The sequence below is a fragment of the Populus euphratica genome, unplaced genomic scaffold, assembly GCF_000495115.2.
Source record: "Populus euphratica unplaced genomic scaffold, PopEup_1.0 scaffold3.1, whole genome shotgun sequence".
NCBI lineage: Eukaryota > Viridiplantae > Streptophyta > Magnoliopsida > Malpighiales > Salicaceae > Populus > Populus euphratica.
The window spans coordinates 2,546,645-2,565,410 of record NW_011499847.1 but is presented as its reverse complement, the minus strand read 5'-3'; the positions used below and the strand labels follow the sequence as shown (position 1 = coordinate 2,565,410).

General features: G+C 34.8%; 3 protein-coding genes across 3 annotated transcripts; 1 reads left to right on the top strand and 2 right to left on the bottom strand.

Annotated features, from left to right (window-relative positions):
• Positions 1–457: 457 nt before the first annotated feature.
• On the bottom strand, positions 458–5,488 carry LOC105111151 (uncharacterized). The gene is made up of 10 exons (XM_011006431.1): positions 5,439–5,488; positions 5,032–5,293; positions 4,249–4,352; positions 3,828–3,897; positions 3,105–3,252; positions 2,978–3,011; positions 2,880–2,938; positions 2,027–2,166; positions 913–1,828; positions 458–829 (listed from the first exon to the last, which is right to left on the bottom strand). Exons 1-9 carry the CDS (start codon positions 5,486–5,488, stop codon positions 1,721–1,723), a joined length of 975 nt encoding a protein of 324 aa, XP_011004733.1. The 3' UTR covers positions 458–829; positions 913–1,720.
• A 992-nt stretch (positions 5,489–6,480) lies between these two features.
• Positions 6,481–10,560, bottom strand: LOC105141993 (purple acid phosphatase 2). Its single transcript, XM_011049429.1, has 8 exons — positions 10,039–10,560; positions 9,532–9,732; positions 9,218–9,329; positions 8,818–9,047; positions 8,186–8,324; positions 7,584–7,804; positions 7,109–7,230; positions 6,481–6,920 (listed from the first exon to the last, which is right to left on the bottom strand). The coding sequence occupies exons 1-8, from the start codon at positions 10,276–10,278 to the stop codon at positions 6,722–6,724; spliced, it is 1,464 nt and encodes a 487-aa protein (XP_011047731.1). The 5' UTR covers positions 10,279–10,560; the 3' UTR covers positions 6,481–6,721.
• Positions 10,561–15,697: 5,137 nt separating this feature from the next.
• Positions 15,698–18,344, top strand: LOC105141984 (Papain family cysteine protease). The gene is made up of 4 exons (XM_011049415.1): positions 15,698–16,192; positions 16,491–16,610; positions 17,503–17,749; positions 17,851–18,344. Exons 1-4 carry the CDS (start codon positions 15,731–15,733, stop codon positions 18,126–18,128), a joined length of 1,107 nt encoding a protein of 368 aa, XP_011047717.1. The 5' UTR covers positions 15,698–15,730; the 3' UTR covers positions 18,129–18,344.
• The last annotated feature ends 422 nt before the right edge of the window (positions 18,345–18,766 follow it).

The window sequence follows — 18,766 nt, the reverse complement described above, 5'->3', positions numbered from 1 at the left end:
CTTCTTATTTTTTTTTTAATATTTTTAGATTTGATGTTAAAAATTAATTTTTAAAAGTGAAAAATATTATCAAACAAAACGGGGTAAAGCTTGTTTAATCCACTCGTTTATAACTATAAATCAATGGTTCTGATAGTGAACTTCTAAGAATCCCACCATGGCTATTAAGGTTTAAAACACTATAAAATCCAATCCAAACTTGTTATCGAACATCCTTTAGCTTGATAAGAAAAACTGTCCAACAGTACCGCCGGGAAAAAGTTCTGATTGCGACTCTGAAAGCGGTAGCCAAGATGAGAAATAACTCAAGTTACCGAGAAAAATAGCATTTTGTCCTACTGTTTCCTACGGTTATTTTAGCGATCACATCATCAAAGAAGAAGCTTCAATCTGAATATAAGAAGAAAGTCCTCGGTGTCGCTTTAGGAGCTCCTAAAAGGCTCCGCTTGTTTCATCATTTTGCCCACAGGAAAATAATATGCAATACTATTTAATACCAACCATGAATTTCGTGTTGTCTTCTTCAATGCCGTATACATGTATATGGTTAACTGCCTGAGTACAAAATTTAATACAAATAGTGATCGCTCGGTTTCACATTGACACAATGAATCGGAGAAATAATGCAACAAATGGTTCGGCAGTTACAAAAGAATGACGACACAAGACAAAGCTGAAGTCTTAGTCCTAGAGTGCGTGAATGAATTGTTTCCGCTTATACCTGTCTTGTCTTTTCTTTCTTCCATATAATAACGATGCCATAAATATCAGACGCAAGCAAATTCTCCCCGTGGTTCCACGCAACATCACCAACTAGAAAGCGATGACCCTGCTGTCAGAAATGCTCATAATGATGAGAACATGAAGGTGAAATAGTGAAACATCAAAACCCAGTATACTAGAGAGATGGACCTGTAGCTTGTTGACGCATGTATTCTTTGGCCGAGTTAGGTTGTAGAAGTTTACGTTTGAATCCTCAATTCCGGCAAGTTCATGTTACAAAAAAAGAGCACTTCAGCAAAGATAAAACAGTTATTACTGTTCCCAGGCCGGGTCAAATTTAAGATTCTACTGTAGGATATGTGAACTCTCAATTCTAGACCAAAACCTTGCAGTTTTAATGGAGCTTTTACGCTTCCCAATCAACACTCCCTTTATTTTGCTTCTCTCTGAAAAATGTAGTGTAAAAAGGTGCAGTGGTTGGAAAAAATGTTGCAGAAAATTTCAGGGGCTGTAGGACAGGTGGGAAAAGAGCATGGAGGCTGTGGGATAGTTGCATAAGACATAGAAGTTGTGTAGAAGGTGACAAAAAACTTACTAATCCAGCAAACGATGACCTACAAATACATTACATTTCATTGCCACAACCAATTTTCCTCCACACACTTGAATATTATGAAATTATCTCTGAAAAAATTGCACAAGTGAACATGTTTTTACATAAGCTTTTTAGATGTATTCTAAGTTCATATGTACCAATAATAAGTGACCAAATATCAGAACCTAAATTGCTGTAATAAAATACAAACCTATATACTATCCTAAATTTCAAGAGATTCTCATTTGAAATTGCTTCAACATGAAAGCTTGCACATAAGAAGTTGGTAACCTCTCAAACTGATTAAGATCGTGAGCAGGATCAATCTATTTTAAATCATCAAATGTGATTAGATGCTTTCTCATATTCAATCAATTATGACAACAATATGAGTGAATACAGCTAGTCAAGTAAATGTGCTATGACGTAGCAAGCAAGCAAGCAAAGGAAAATGATATTTACGGTAATTTCTCTGTTTGCATTGCCAACTGAGGGAAAGTTGTTATTTACCTGCATTGATGGAAACAAAAGAGAGAAAATTCAGACAAAATAATCAGTGGCCAATCAAGTTGTGAAGAATGAACAGAACATATTATTTATGGAACATTTCCAGTTCTGTTCATCATATATGCAAGCACACGTACACACTGAATTTTTTTTTTTTTTTTGGGGGGTGGGGGGGTGGGGGGCGCTTCAGTGCATCCTTACAAGATGAACACGAATACACAACTGTGAAGAGATTCCATATATTACTCGAATGCAAATCCCTTTTGACAACTCCCATACTCTCACAGTTTTATCCATGGATGCTGATGCAATGTACTGATTGTTGGATGAGAAGTTTAAGTCTGGAAATACTTTTCAGACTTAGAAATGTGGCAATGATGGCAATATATATAAACTTGTACTCAATCAATATAATTAGCAGTGTCCTTGGTGGGAATATATTGGATATAGAGACTAAAGATCTGCACTGCTCTCTGCTGACTCCTCTTAGAACATGCAGGAATCACGCTTGCACAAATATACTTAGTTAAATCAGTATTCTCAATCCAAGTGTTAGTTGATGGCGTGTGGAACTAACTATATACAAAATTCAAAGCGACCAGAACTTTAATTCACAAAAGCATGGGAAGAACGCAATACTAGCAGGCAGAATGCAGCTCATTCTTCATACAGTTCTACAAAACAGTCATCCACAAATAAATTTTACTAAGTGGGTTCCACGTAAATAGGTTTGTACTTTTGAATGCTACACAAGATCGTGTTTTCATTTCCATTTCTAGTTGTTTGCCTAAAAGATAATTGGGACTGATTTTCAATCGACCTATCACGCCAATACCATGGTTGCACTCAAGACTAGAGAACAATGTCTCTCCAATACAAACCGAGGACTTGTTGCTTCTAGGCATAGCACTTACAAGTGCCACTACGCTGTCTAAATTATAATAGAATGTGAAGCCTTTGATCATGGAAACATGTGAAAGCACACCCACACAAACAAATACTTAGGACCCAAAATATAAGAAAAAACCATAGAAACAATACCGGTTAATCAAACCTGTGACATCTTTAGAATGGCCCTCTAATTGTTTTATGACTGAAGGTGGTTCTGAGACACTGCACACTGTCAACGTTCCATCTGATAAGGGTGCTTAGTCAGAAATCATGTACCCAAACTTCAAAACAGTAACAGCGGTGCTTAGTCTAAGAAGATAGATTAACCACTCAAACTTCAACATGAATGGACATGAAAGAAGTGTATGTTGGTAACGTAAAGAAATACCAGCAGCTTTGCATTGATCAAAGATGCAATGCATTCCTACAAAAGAATATGCAGGCTCAGCCGCTTGGCAACATAGGGAATCATTATCACTTGCAGTTGAACTGAAACTTGTTCTGCGAGTAGAAGATGGATTGATACTTCGCAGGTTCTGCAAATGAAGTTCATAATTACATGCAAGAATGCCAAATCAAAGATGTAGAGCTTTGCTGTTCTTGTCATGCAAGGAGCCTTAAATTTATAATCAACTAAAAAATCACAAGAAATTAATTAGCTGGTTCTTGGCACAGAATGGAAGCTAAAGTAGAACAAGAAGAGAAGGGGTGGAATAGGCTGGGAGAATACATGATTATTTTTATTTAATTTGTTTTTTGCATTTTTTCCCTCGTAAACCAGAAAAAAGGCTTTACCTCTATTTTACCACGTAACTTTTACTTTCTCTCAGTTAAAAATACTGCTTTCAGCAATTAAATCTAAGGCTGATGAGTTAACATAAAAGTGAAACGCATAAATTGTCGGATCAGACCAATGTCAAATTTCAAACATGTAGAAACAGGCGGTGATAGGGGAAAGTGCATTGCTGGCTTTAAAAGAAGATTTCTCAGTTGTAAGGATTTCAACTATTGGAAACCCATTAAAATTGATGGCAGAAGCACACGGCACAGTCAGAGGTACAAATAAGACTTCTAAGTACCAAAAGAAAATCCAGAAGAAACGGACGCATATCTGGCTGGAAGTCCAGCTGTCCACCTCGAACAAATGGGAGAGTGGACTCGTAGATTGAAGCCATCGTCCACTGATGCATCAACCAGTAAATTACCCTGATGTCAGGATTTTATAAAGAAATAGATTTAAAATAGAAGTCACAACTCACAAAGTTCACGATGATTCTCAAAACAAAGTAAAATAAAATAAAATTAGGAAGTTCAGCAGTTGCCGAAAATCAGCAAAGCCACAGAAAGAACACTACTAACAATATCTCTAGCTCATCTAGATAAATATACTTTTTTAAGTAAGGTAAGTCACATGTCAGTTAGTTGGAATAATTACTAAACCCAATGTTTACAGGTGTGTGAGCATAACTCTGTCAGTATAAGATGTCAGCCAATATACACAACCAGCTGCACTCAAGTAAAGTGTCAGCAACCTGTTTCCCGGAGTGCTTTGGTGGCCTGGCAAACTGTCCCAATTTCTTGGCCTACAAATGTAATTACGAAAGCTCACATACTCTTTTCCATTGCATCTCCAATCCTTCAATAAAAAAACCAGAATGGCATTCACACTAAGAACTTGTGGAATACTTGAAGGTTCTCCTAAATGAAAACGAAAAAAAAAAAACACATGAAAGAAGGAGGCGTCACAGAGGAAACCAGTGGCCATTCTCAAGCATCATTTAACAGGTACAATTACTAAACTAAAATAAAGGTTGCAAACCATTAGAATTTCAAAACAACGCAAAATCATATCATAATAAACTTAAAATTGAAAAATGTTGATAAAACTTCAATCACACGACATCCACGCAACAGCAAACTTCCAATCCAGCTTGAACCAATAGGAAATATTCCAAATCACTCGAATGGCAATTCCTAGGTTGATAAAAAATCAGGAAAGGAACGCACACGCATCTCTACTAGAAAAAATAAGTTCTAAATTGAATTTTGTTCTAAACCTAATCCAATAAGCATCTATAGTAACTTAAAGTGGAAAAGAAAAAAAAAATTTATCTCCGTGCTTGATTAGCAGAACATCTAGTTTAATCACTATTTTTCTCCTAAACTAAGCTCCATCCATAAACAGTTTCTAATCCAAACCACTAGATCTATGAATTAAGCAAATGTGAAACAAAATAATGCAGCATGCATAACAATTAAAACGCGAAATAATAATAATAATAATAATAATAATAATCAGTAGAGAGAAAGCTTACAAAACGGCGATGAACACCGGAGTGGGCTTTTCTAAAGAGAAGGAGACGGCGAATGCCGATGTAATGAGGACCGGAATCGGAAGTAATAGGCTGAAGCAAACAGATGGATGATTCCGGATCTACATTTTTGTTCTTCTTCTTATTCTCTTCGTCATTATTGTTATTATTCTCGTTGTTAGATTCTGTTGAGCCGTTGTTTATTTCTTTGCTGCTGCTGCTGCCATCTATTGGCTCCGCCCTTTTATTGAGATTCCGATGTACTCTTCATTAGAGTAGAAGAATGTGTGAGACAGCGGTACGCACAAGTCGTGTTATTTAGCTGTGGAGAGAGCGCGCGCGCGCTAATCCGCTGAGTTTATATGGAAGGGAAAGCCGTCAATCGGTGCATGCGATGGATTCAAACTGACGGATAGAAATAGAATAGAAGAGATGCAGAGGGAATTTTCAACAAGAGCATTGCTGTACAAAAAAAAAAATGTAAAAAAAATAAAATATTTTAAAATTTTTAAAAATATTTTTAAAATTTAAAAACAAATAAGATGAAATTGGGGGTTTGATATCCTTTGTACAATGGGATATTTATTTTTATTTTAGAAGTTTTTTAAAATAATTTTTTAATTTTTTAATTAATATTTTTTAATATTGATATTAAAAATAAAATTTAAAGATAAAAAATATTATTTTAATATATTTCTTATAAAAAACACTTTATTACGCAATTCCAACCACTTCTTTGTAAATGAATGGAAGGCAGTGTGACTTCTTTGATATAAAAGACTGATTTGTTTAAGTAGAACTATACTCATTTTGGTAAGATTTTACTTGCTTATCCGTAACAAAGCCTCTCTCTTTTTCGTTCCTCTTTTTTTTCAATTAGATTTTGTTCTCTCACTCCGGGTGTGGGAGGGTTCACTGTTTGTTCGGTGATGTTATACCAATTAATTTCTAGAAATGATTTCAATTAAAATACTGATTTTTTTATATATATAAATATATTAAATTGTTGAAAAATACTTCGAAAACATCAATTTAATATTAAAAAAACAATTTGAAAATCACTTGAAAAAACTAACAAAATATCAAACAATGATTTGTCTTTTTTCTTTCTTTCTTTTTATTCTTGTTCTGGTTCTAAACTCATAGCAAATTGTTTTATACTCAGAACAATTATTAGTTTTTATTCTTGAGAAGTGGATTAGCATTAAAATTGGTTTGGAAACGGGACAATAACAGTTCAACAGGATTGCTTCCAGAGACCAGGTCACAGTAATGGGGGGTGGTGAATAAAATTCCATGGCTTCTGATGATTTTAGAGTAGCAATGGTGGTTACCATTCTCAAAAAATAATAATAAAAAAAGTAATCCCAGTAGTTAGCAAAGCATAAGATTGAGAGAACTTGGAAAAGAGAGAATCTGTAGCTGAGATGGACAGAGTACAAGATTGCACTGCGAAAAGGTACGTCTAAATTATTATGATGCGCTTTCCAAAGCACGTATTACACCTTTTGTGTATCTTGCTGTATGATCTGATCTGCAAACAGTTTTTTTTTTTTTGGTCACAGACGCTGACAAAAGGGCCAGTGGAAGATTTGTGGTAGAGGTCCACTTCTCTATATGAGAATTTTATTACAGAAAGTTGATTAAAGATCACCCAGAAATGGAAACGAGAGAAACCAAAAAAACGATGTCATCACGATTCATTATTTGTTGAATCATCAACCGGATGCCAGTATCTGTTGTAGAACCACATGGTGTCAGCTTCCACAGCATATCCATCTTGATTGCGGTGCCAGCCATAGTAAGCATGGGTTCTGTTCTTAATATCGAAAATGGCATGACCAAAACTGGCCTCGCGGTATGCTGAGTACTCTGGTTGCGGATATGTCATGCTGCAGGACAATGAGGCCACGTTATATTTAACTATGCAAGCAAATTGGAAGATATGTATATATATATATATATATATATATATATATATATATATATATATATATATATATATATATATATATATATATATATATATATATATATATCTGCCTCTGGGAATATGAGTTCTTTTATTCAATCCTCTTACTTCGTTGCTAAGCCTTCAAGATTTCCTCCATCGCCAATGGTAATGTAAACTGGGGCAGTTTGATCTCTCACCGGAACGCACTTTCCGTTTACTATGTTGTATGCAATGTTCGATACGCGTTCCTGCAGAGACAGTAAACCATTGGTTTCGGACAGAAGATGTGCCAGAGTTTTACCTTGATGATGACTTCACATTCAAATCTAGAGTCCGATGGTTCTTTCTGATTGATGACATCCACAAATCTCTCCTCAATAATTTGATAGTTCGGAGAATCTCAAGTTAGATTAGTTTAAAGGATTTTCATTTAATGTCATTTGGAAGCAAAACCAAATCCGAAGCCGAACTAAGTAATCTTTACAGAACTTCAAGGTTTTAGAAAAAATTAAAGAAAGAGATCCCCAGGGACTGGAAAGAAAACATCTCAATAGAAACATGAACCTTATCACATGATTTATACGGGACCAGGGACACTTACAGATCGTTCATAGGCATGAACATGACCAGCAAACACAGCATCAACTTTGTACCGAACAAACCATGGCTCGTACATTACTCTCATGGTCTCTCCTTCCATGTAATGATAGTTGTAGCTATTATACCATGGAGAATGCATAAGAACAATCAACCACGGTGTCTCACTCCTATTAACTTTTGGTAGCTCCTGTTCAAGCCATTTGTATTGAGGAGTGTATTTACCTAAAATCACGATGAAAAACAGATGCAATTACGTAAGTACTTGTACACGATTATGGAATTGCATCATTGGAGTAACGAACATTTGAACAAAGCATGGAAATGCAGGAATTATACTTGATGTTTCAAATATCTGAACGCGGGAATCAAAAGGATGACAGTGCAGGAATTATGGTAACCAATTAAACTACATTTGAGCAGTGTACAAATCATGATGTTCCGAGGCTTTTCAGTAAGCAATGAAAAACATAATCATCTTCTAAAATATATCAACAAAAGATAGCAAGGACTGATGTTTGATAGAAACAAGTTCAACGGCATGCACATGCAAATTTTCGTCTCCCGTCATTCGATTAGGAATTTAGAAAGGAGTAAAGCCCTTACCATATGCTGAGTATGAAGACAAGACAATGATGTATGCTGAAGCCCTCTTGATTGAGTACCAAAAAGGAGTGGTGCTTTGCGATGCTCTATAAGGGACATGGTAGCGGTGAGTAAAAGGCTTAAATGGTTTAGTTTCACCCTGCAAAAACAATACATTCTTTTGCTATGAATTCGCTTTTCCAGCAGCTTTTGCGCATCTATCAAACATACATATGGAAAAAAAGTGGACTAGAACCATAGAACACAGAGCATCAAAACTCAAAAACAGCGGCACCAAGTGTAATTTACTTTAAAAATTCAAGGCCAGTGGAAACCACGTCAGTAATTGTAAAACTCGGCATCTAAGTTGAGGTAGCTGCAATAAAATTAGTTTCCAAGCAAGATGATATAGCATCAAGCTTGTAATGGCTTTGAGAAGCAGCCCTGAGAATGGAGATCAACAATTTCTAAGAGAACAAAGTTGAACGGATATGGGAAGCCATGGATTATCAGAAAGGTGTGAGATGAAGCATTTCCACCCTTAGAAAATAAGAATTTAGAAGCTACCATCTCCAGTTGGCCTTCAGATAATTCAGAAACGTTAAAACATATTATTCTTAGTTAGATGACAAACTATGGTGTGAGATGCTTACAATTTCTGGGGCAAAGTCAATCTCATGATTTCCTGCAGTCCATATCCAAGGTTGATAAGCAACACTTCTCTCTACAAACCTTCCCCATGTATCCCATCTCACATTGTCATGATTTGGATAGTTATCGGCATAAGATAGGTCTCCAACAAACAAAACTGCTTGTCCTTTTGTTGGGTTCTTTTCATAGTGAGTAAGTGTTGTGTTTGAATCATAACTCTGACCAAGATCCCCTGCAAATAAATCCCAATAATGAGGACAGAAGCACATGTAAAAACAAGAAAATCCTATCCGCTCAAAGAATCATACACCCTTATAGAAAATACTGGAGCAAACTGCAGGTATGACTGAACCATAATGCCAATAATATAAGCAAACAGAACCCATAGCAAGCCATACATACCTATGAGACCAAATGTATATGGGACATCAGGACCAACTGCAGGAGGAGTGGTAAACCAGAATTTTCTTTCGGTGTGCCCAACCCCCACTACATAGTAATATTTTGTGTTGAACTGCCACGAGAAGTCAAGTAATCAAAATCATACTCTAATTTTGTACAAAAAGGTGTAAATTTTCAATTAGAAGTCCAAATTCCAACTAATTTATTGAGGAATTACAGGTTATCGATGCAAAACAGAACATAAACAGGGAGTGGGAGCTGGGAATGAAGCAAAATGAATACCAAATAGCATATCAGAAAATATAGAAATTCACCTCTAAGTTTCTGATGGTACAGTGGTGAATGTAGCCAGACGTGTAATTGTAGAATTCATAGGTATAAACTTTGCTGCTAGCCTCCTCCTTATGTTCGCTATTTTCACTCCAGTAAATTACTTTTCTTGAACCTGGTTCATTAGCAGTGACCCACGACACTATAACTGCCTTGCCCACATGATCTCCTTGAGTTATATGAACCTGTATCAAAAACCACCCACGTATCAAAAAATTGAGAGTCCATCCACTGTTTCTATCAAGAAAATCAACAAAAGTCTAAGGAGAGTCCCCATGATTCTAAGAAATAAAAAGGAACTAAAGATTTAAAATTCAGTTTTGTATTGAAAAAATGAAAGTTTTTCTTTGTTAACTGACAAACCCCACCTAAAGTATTGATATGAAAAAGAAAATGCAAACTTTTATTCAATCAATATACAATACAACACCATAACTCACTTTTGAAAAGAACAAGAAAAGAAAGAAATAAAAAACACACAAATAACACACCTGTTGAGGAGCATTGTAGCCGGGAGGGACTCTGAAAACATCGCTATCAAGAGGCATATCAACAGTTTTCTCCACTTTCCTAACAAAACTACTGGTTTTGCCTCCATGACACAACACAGGCGCGTTAAAAACCAAGAACAAAACTGCAAACACAACGGATGAAGAAGAAGGAGAAGAGCCCATCTTCTTCAAATTAGAGTTCAACATCTTGTGCTTTCCACACTCCAAACCCTTTGACATATGCGCTTGGATTTATGTAGAAACGCTTGCCTGTTTTTGAGATGCACAGGAGTGTAGCGCTTCCCATATACTACGGGCCGGGAATGTGCTTGGAATCTAATATCTACACCATGTTTTGCCAATAAACAAATTTGAGGGTCAACAAGTCAGGAAGCTTGACAGGGCAAGGGATTGAAATTTATGTATTTATTGATGCAAGAAAATGCGAATATACGAAAAGAGGTAGTTCTTTTCTTTCAAGTAGGATGGAAATATAGTAAAGTTGACCCTGGAGTCACCGACAGGCCGTATCATGATAACGCTTATCTACAAAAGAAACGTCAAACAGGGTTCATTTCGTTGATTCTTCTTCTCGAACCAAGAGTTAAAAAAAAAAAAATAACATAAAAGAGATTTCAAAATAAATGCTCTTTTTCACATTTGGATAAGTTTCCAGGTAATAAAAAAAATGCTTCTTTCAGTTTTCACATTTGGATAAGTTTCCAGGTAATTAATGGTTTTTTTAAAAAAATGCTTCTTTCAAGATCTCATCTGTGTTTAAATATCTTTTTGGTCGAGCTTGTGTGTGTATCAAGTACGAGGTGGGCGATGGAGGAAGCAAATTTACGTTACCATAATGGTACATACAGAGCCATCCGAGTTCTAATGAACACTTTAGCGTTCTACGTAGTTGCTGGTTTTAAAATTGTTTTTGTTAAAATAATATTAAATTGATATTTTTTAAATATTTTGTATTATTTTGATATATTTTTAATTAAAAATATATTATAAAACATGTTACCCAGCACATATTTAGGTAGGTGGGCTGACATTTCTAGTTCTGCAGCATTGTTACTGTTGTTTAAGTAATTAGGACAGCATCAAATTAAGCTGGTGATTTGTCTTGATCTTTTTACAGTGGCAAGTGATTAGTAATGAATCAAAACGATATCTTGCCTGTATGGTTAGTCTTGTTTGAAATCAGAGATATATTCATTAATTCTCTATTTAACATGATTAGTAAGTATTTTTTTTGTTTATAAATATTTAAAAATAATATTTTTTATTTTTGATATCAATACTTTAAAATAAATTAAAAATATAAATAAAATAAAATAAAAGGATTTTTTCAAAAGCATAATCAAATTACAGTGCAAAATACCCCATTTTTTTTTAATTTTCTTTCAAACAAAATCATTTTTATTTTTCGTTTGAATGATAGCAAGCGTGAGAGGGTGCCCCCATAATTTGCTGTTACGGTAGACTGCCTATACTCTGCCCCTCCGTCGAGGCCTGGCTTGGGGAAGGGAGGCAGATGAAATGTATTCCGTGGTAGCTATAAGGTTATATTTTGAATGATTTTTTTTATAAATTGATTTTACTTGATTTTTTAATTATAAATAAATATTTATTTAAATTAAAACTTGTTATAAAATCAAGTTTAAATTTTAATTCAATCAAGAGTTAAAGCTTTTAACTTCAACTTGTTTCTCCAAGAAAATTAACTTGAATTATTTTTATTAAATACATCTCTAACTTAAAATAATTAACCCTTTTTATCATAAATTGCTCATGAAAAAATCTAGACCAAGAAGAGTACTTGAAGTTAAAAGTTTTTCCAAATGCACTCTAAATATATTTTTCAATTCATGAATGGTCAATTTATTATATGGTTACAGAATTTGGGTTTGACCAATCATTGTATCGCGAGAAGAATGCAATCAATCGCGAGGTTTTCGATAATATTTTTTTACTCGAACATAATATAATGTCTATGGTGGATGGACAGGATTATTTCACGAGATGATTAGAAGATATTAAAATAATTTATATAGTAAAGTTCATTAAAGAAGTCACCGAAGGAATCCATCAGTTCCCACAATTGATGACTGTGATGGACTGAATGATTGAAAGGTCCAAAAAAGAAGCTGCATAGATCTTAAAACCATGGCCGTATCAATCTTTCAGCTCCTTTCCTTGCTCAAACTTGGAAGGAAAGTTTTCAAGCGTAACCTCTGTGATTCTGCCAATCCATCAAATGAACCCCTGTAAAAACAAGTTCATCAGATTTACATTTTTATTCATTATATTTCATCAATTGAACCATGAAAGGATTGGATTTTAAACAATTTGTCTACCCATACAGGGTATGTTCATCATGGTGTATTTAAAATCCAGTTTGATTTGGTCGATTTGATGAAATATGACAAATATAACACAAGATTGATGAATTGTTCGTTGAAGGGCCTGGTATGCTGTATTGAAACAAATACAGGGAGTAAACTGTGTTTCTTCATTTTGTTAATCTTATTTCCACTCTCATTTATGGCTTGCAGAACTGAGGGCGTGGGAAGGCACACAGAATGGACAGCCACTATCGTGAATTGGTGAAAGAAGGCGCGCCGGCAGTGGACCAGCATGGCCCGTTGACTCTCTGACGTTAAAACGACTGGACTACGTTCATCAGACTCCATGAATAAGCCATGTATGTGTGTGTGCGTATATATAAAAGTGTAGTTGTGGTAATTTTAAATTAAAAAATAGCCAGTGTTTTACTGCCTTCTTCATGCTTACCTCTTGAGTTTTTTTTTTTAATTTTTTTTTATCATTTAAATGTATTTTTTTGAAAAAATAGCACAAGGTATATAATATATAGATAAATAAGACAGTTTATTATAAAGAGTAGCAGTAGAATTTTCTAAATTGTAAAATGATCTTATATAATTTACAATAAATAGAGACTAGATAAAAAAAATATTAAAGAGCACAACAAAACTTCAATATAATATTATTAATATAGTTAAAAGGCTTTGATAAAATAAATTCGATAACAGTAAAAAAATCATTAATGATAAATAAGAAAAATTATGCATAATATTGAAGGATAAATGTTTGATTACAGTTGTTTTTTTTAATATTTAATTTTTTTTTATTTTTTAAAAATTATTTTTAATATTAATACATTAAAATGATTTAAAAATATAAAAAAAAATCTTAATTTAAAGTAAAATAATAAATAAATAAATTTTAAATTTTTTAAAAAAGATTTTTGAAATACAGTGTTAAACAATGTGCACATTCTTGTATAAGTAACCTATTTTTATATTATTAAATATATTTCATCAGGACTTTTTTAATAATATCGGTAACATCATCTTCAAAACTTACTCCTTTTTCTCCGTGAAGGCAACTTCACTCTTTATGACAGTATCATGTTTATTTACGGGCTATCAACGTTTTAAACGATGAAAGGACAAGCCAATTATTCTTTTCTCTTCCTTCTTCAAACTCTGTTTCTTTGTCGAATGTTTCCCATGTAAGAAACGTAACATGTACAACCGATATATATAAGTTGGTAACTAAGACACATAGTTAAAACCAGCGGTGCACGTTTGGTAAAACCCACCGAATAAACGTAAGCCCTTACCCCTTTTCGGAGAAAACCAAAAATGTTCACAGACTTGTGCAGTAGTGTTGTTTATTGTTCTTCTACTTTTGTGCAGCAGTACTGCGAAACAACGGCGAGCAGCTTCAAGTTGCGGGAGCAAAAGTAAACAAAAATAACTATGACCATACATTATTGTATCATACCAGTACTACGTCCGTACAGGCTCCATTATTAGGAGGGGAGTGAATAAATACAGTTCTGTGACGGGGAGCATGGTAACCTGGAGGAACTTGGAAAGCATGACTATGGAGAGCCATATCAACGCCCTTTTCCACTGTCCTAACGAAACTGCTTGTTTTGCCTCCGCTACACGGCAATGCCGTATCCAAAACCAAAACTAGAAGAAACAATGAAGAAGAAGAGCCCGGTAAACCCATCTTGGTCTGCTTCCCTCGCCTCACCACTTTAATTTATCAGAGCTCAGTAACCATTTTTAGCTCATTAGGCTGCATTTCGGCTGTTCTTAAATATATCTAAGCCCTTTTACTGTAATCTAAACCGTAGGCCCAACAGCCATTTTTAGCTCATTAGGCTGCATTTCTGCTGTTCTTAAATATATCTGAGCCCTTTTACTGTAATCTAAACCGAAGGTCCAACAGCCATACCGAGCTCGGATGTTGATAAAAACTTCGGCCCTGTCACTGTAATCCAGAGTAAGTCCCTAGAGTTCTAAACCCAGTGAACAATTTAAGTAACATGTGATTTGAGTAAAGTATTACTAAATTCCAGCACCATACTCTTCTGATGATGTCTCACGCAGTACATGCAATAGCTCCTCGTATTGTTTCAAGCTTGAGTCTAGAGAAAGTTGCCTTTTTTTACTTTTTATTGTAAACACAGATGTGGGTATTTTATCATAGTTCTTGATCAAGAATTAAACAAGATTAGAGCAGACCAAGGTTGATGTCGAAATACATCAACTAAAACAAATTTTAAAGGTTAATCGATAGTTAATAAGGGTCATCCACTCATCTTATTTCATAATTCAATCAATTTAATCTTGAAGGCCAGTATTTATGAATAATTAAGATTATTTATTTATAAAAAAAAGCTTAACCTTGATTGAAATTAAAATACATCCCAGAATACCTTTATTGTAAAAAACAAAACTCAGCCCAGCCCTCAAGACTTTCCTGGATCAAAAGCCCATTCCCCAACAGGAGACAAACACACGTTTTATACCCAAATATACCCAGGACGTAACTGAAGAAACATAGATTAGCTTCCCACCCAAAAGCCGAACCTACCATTCAATCCAGCACTCCACTTCTGCCACGTGTCCTCCTGCTATTGCCCATCCGCTGCCCATTCTCCTTAAGCAAACTCAAAAGGCAAAACCCACGTTACCGGCTGTTAGCTTAAAGCACCGCCCATCTCCCTCTCTACGTATATTAGTACTATTGTATTTATACCATATGATTTGGAACCAAAACCATGCATGGTCCTTAAAGTCTCAATATATTCCCATGGATCAAAATAATTCAATAATAAAAGAGGTAAAATCAAGAACTGGTCAATCTATCACCGATCTTACTTCTTTAAAAACCTTATTTATTTTTACGTTTAAAAAATATTTTTTAAAATTTTTAATTTTTAATTAATATTTTTTCAATGTTTCTAGATTTTTTAATATACTGATATAAAAAATTTATTTTAATATATTTTTAAATTAAAAATATTTTAAAAATAATCATTATTATACTGTCACACACTCTAAATATTTTAAAAATTAATCATTATCATACTTCTAAACACTTTAAAATCTCAATAAATTAACTACAATTATCTGCCACAGGGCTCACACATTATAAAATTAAAAGTAGAGGGTCGAATTTGATCTAATCTAAAGTAGAGACACGGATATTGATACACGAGGGATGATATAATGAATCCACGTAATCTGTCTCCCAATCCGTATCGGATTAGTATATTATACGTCTAACAATAACCAACAAACAAGTATATTTTTCTATAAAAACCTCTCCTTTGTCTAAGCATCTTCATTACTTGATTTTCAATCCAGCAATGTCTCTCAACCTCTCTCTCTTTCTCATCCTCTCTCTATTCTTTATCTCCGCTATTTCTGCGGAGACATTCAACGGTGATGATTCCCTGATCAGACAAGTAGTGGAAGGTCAGGATGAATCATCATCAAACCTGTTGACCGGAGAGCAGCATCACTTCTCGCTATTCAAGAGAAAATTCAAGAAATCATACCTTTCACAACAAGAGCATGATTACCGGTTTTCGGTATTCAAGTCTAATCTGAGACGCGCGGCGCGTCATCAGAAATTGGACCCAACAGCGAGTCATGGTGTGACTCAGTTCTCCGATTTGACTGCGGCTGAGTTTAGAAAGCAGGTTTTAGGCTTAAGGAAGTTAAGGTTGCCTAAGGATGCGAATAAAGCTCCGATTTTGCCTACTAATGATTTGCCTGAGGATTTTGATTGGAGAGAGAAAGGAGCTGTTGGCCCTGTTAAAAATCAGGTTTTTTTATATATATATTTTTTTCTTATGATTGTTTGTTTGTGGGAAGTGGCTTTCTTTTGTTTTTTCTTGGTCGGGTTGGATCTTCGGTACGCCATCCATGGGCTGGTGTGGAAATTTCTCTCAGAATATTCCATTATTTTTTTTGTATATTTTTTCAGATTTTAGGCGGGGAAGTTACGCGTGTTGGCTTTCATTAATTTTTTAAAACTTCAGCCGTGATTTATGTTTATTGATTTTTTTTTTTGGGGTTAAGGTTATTGATGATGATGTTGATTTTTTGATTTGTTGGGGTCAGGGTTCATGTGGGTCATGCTGGAGTTTTAGCACTACAGGAGCTTTGGAAGGTGCACATTTCCTTGCTACTGGAGAGCTTGTTAGCCTTAGCGAGCAGCAGCTTGTGGATTGCGATCATGAGGTATTTTATCCTAAGGTTTTTTTTTCCCGCAAATTAATTCAAGTTTGTCTTTTTAAAATCATAAATTTGTTTGGTTAGAAGTAACATCTTACTTAAAATTTTTTTAGAAAATCGAGTCAAAATTTTTGGGGAATTAGCTCAATATTTCATTATATGTTAGATCTAATCTATCTCTACAAATTTAATTGCTTTCCAATTTGGCTTTATATTTCTATTTCATCCTCCAATAGATATTTTAGCACTAACCTTACATGAAAAAAATCATTCTAAAATAATTTATTAAAAAAAAATAATGAATTTAAAGGGTCAAATTTGCATAAAAATATCTTCTAGAGTGAAGGTTGGATGATGAACTATGATATAAAGATAAGTTGAAATAACTTAAAGGGTCAAATGCGAGACTAAAACTAAAATATAAGGATATGTTAGAGCTAATTTAACCTATGAATTTTAACTTACATCATATTCTTTCTTTAAAAAAATTGTTTTGAGTCATTTTTTATCAGCTATAATTCTAACTTAAAATCATTTTAACTTATTTTTCTCACAAGTTATTTATAAAAAGCAACTTTTGGATTATGACCAAGTCAAAAGTTATAATTCCGGGAAGAAATTAATGATTTGGCTGCATTCTTTTCATGTTGATAAGTTCATTCAATAACTAGGCATGCGCGGATTCAATATTTTCTAAATCATGCAGTTCCCTGCTGATGGTTCAATGTAATGCAGAGACTGGTTAATTTGTTGACATGATACCTGGAAAGGATTTTCTTTTGATGAGAATTAAAGAAATGGACTGATTGTTTGGATAACATGATGTGGCACACAAGTTGCTGCTCTTAGATATTTGTTGGTTACTTATTCTCTAAGTTAAGCCCGCGCCTGTTTGCAGTGCGATCCAGAGGAACCAGGTTCATGTGACTCTGGGTGCAATGGTGGGCTGATGAATAGTGCCTTTGAGTATACTCTCAAAGCTGGTGGTCTTATGCGTGAGGAAGACTATCCTTACACTGGTATGGATCGCGGTGCTTGCAAATTTGACAAGAACAAGGTTGCTGCTGGAGTGGCCAACTTTAGCGTGGTGTCCCTAGATGAAGATCAAATTGCTGCAAATCTTGTGAAAAACGGTCCCCTTGCAGGTAAATTGACTTGGTTTTCATTGATTGAGCGATCAATTTTCTTTTGACGTCCACAATTCTAGTATTCAGTTGTGGCTAACCCTTGCTGTGTTCTAATTCAGTGGCCATCAATGCTGTGTTCATGCAAACATACATTGGAGGAGTTTCATGCCCTTATATTTGCTCTAGGAGGTTGGATCATGGAGTGTTGCTGGTGGGATATGGCTCAGCTGGCTATGCTCCCGTCAGGATGAAGGAGAAGCCATACTGGATTATCAAGAACTCGTGGGGAGAAAGCTGGGGCGAGAATGGATTCTACAAAATCTGCAGGGGTCGCAATATTTGCGGAGTCGACTCCATGGTCTCAACTGTTGCTGCCGTGCAGACCAACTCCCTCTAGGGATATCCTAACCATGCTCTGCTAAATTGTTGCTTTGTAAATAAGGATTTAACACTACAAGTTATATATGCCCCACTTGAACTATCTGGTTGTCATATTCAACATCCAAAGCATGGGAATGGAGTTTCTTTGGAATTTCCCATGTCTTCGGTTTGCAAGAACAGCTGCCCTATATTATTTATGTCTTCTGGTGCAACCCCACCTTTTTAAGACTTGTAATGTTTCTCTTATTTCATTTACTTTGCTGTCATGTCTCACCAAAGCGCTCACGAACGATCTTACTCGGTGGTAAACTGCGACTAAACAGTTAAATCATCAGATTCGAATGTTCGATGTTCCCAAGGACATTTATAGTCATGTGATGGACACGTCGTGAGGGAAACTTGAATTGAACAGGTGCCATAAACCCTCCAAACGCCTATGGTCGAAGCAAGCATATTAACGACCAGTGACACAATAGAAAATCGGAACTTCTTGTTGTTTGATGAGAAAGGAGCAAACCTGACCAGATTTTTAAAATGTTTTTATTAGAAAATATATTAAAATAATATTTTTTATTTTTAAAATTTTATTTTTAAGACCAGAATTTTAAAATAATAAGAAAAATAATTTAAAACAATTTTTGAAAAGTACAGGGC

Excerpts from the sequence above, each read along its gene's own strand:
- LOC105111151 (XM_011006431.1), bottom strand. The coding sequence starts at position 5,488 with ATGCTCTTGTTGAAAATTCCCTCTGCATCTCTTCTATTCTATTTCTAT. Across the intron at positions 3,898-4,248 it reads CAAAGCACTCCGGGAAACAG|TGGACGATGGCTTCAATCTA; the intron begins GTTGCTGACACT and ends TTGATGCATCAG. Across the intron at positions 2,167-2,879 it reads CCATTCTAAAGATGTCACAG|ACTTAAACTTCTCATCCAAC; the intron begins GTTTGATTAACC and ends AAGTATTTCCAG.
- LOC105141993 (XM_011049429.1), bottom strand. The coding sequence starts at position 10,278 with ATGTCAAAGGGTTTGGAGTGTGGAAAGCACAAGATGTTGAACTCTAAT. Across the intron at positions 7,805-8,185 it reads GTCTTCATACTCAGCATATG|GTAAATACACTCCTCAATAC; the intron begins GTAAGGGCTTTA and ends TCGTGATTTTAG. Across the intron at positions 6,921-7,108 it reads CTTGAAGGCTTAGCAACGAA|CATGACATATCCGCAACCAG; the intron begins GTAAGAGGATTG and ends ATTGTCCTGCAG.
- LOC105141984 (XM_011049415.1), top strand. The coding sequence starts at position 15,731 with ATGTCTCTCAACCTCTCTCTCTTTCTCATCCTCTCTCTATTCTTTATC. Across the intron at positions 16,193-16,490 it reads TTGGCCCTGTTAAAAATCAG|GGTTCATGTGGGTCATGCTG; the intron begins GTTTTTTTATAT and ends TGTTGGGGTCAG. Across the intron at positions 16,611-17,502 it reads TTGTGGATTGCGATCATGAG|TGCGATCCAGAGGAACCAGG; the intron begins GTATTTTATCCT and ends GCCTGTTTGCAG.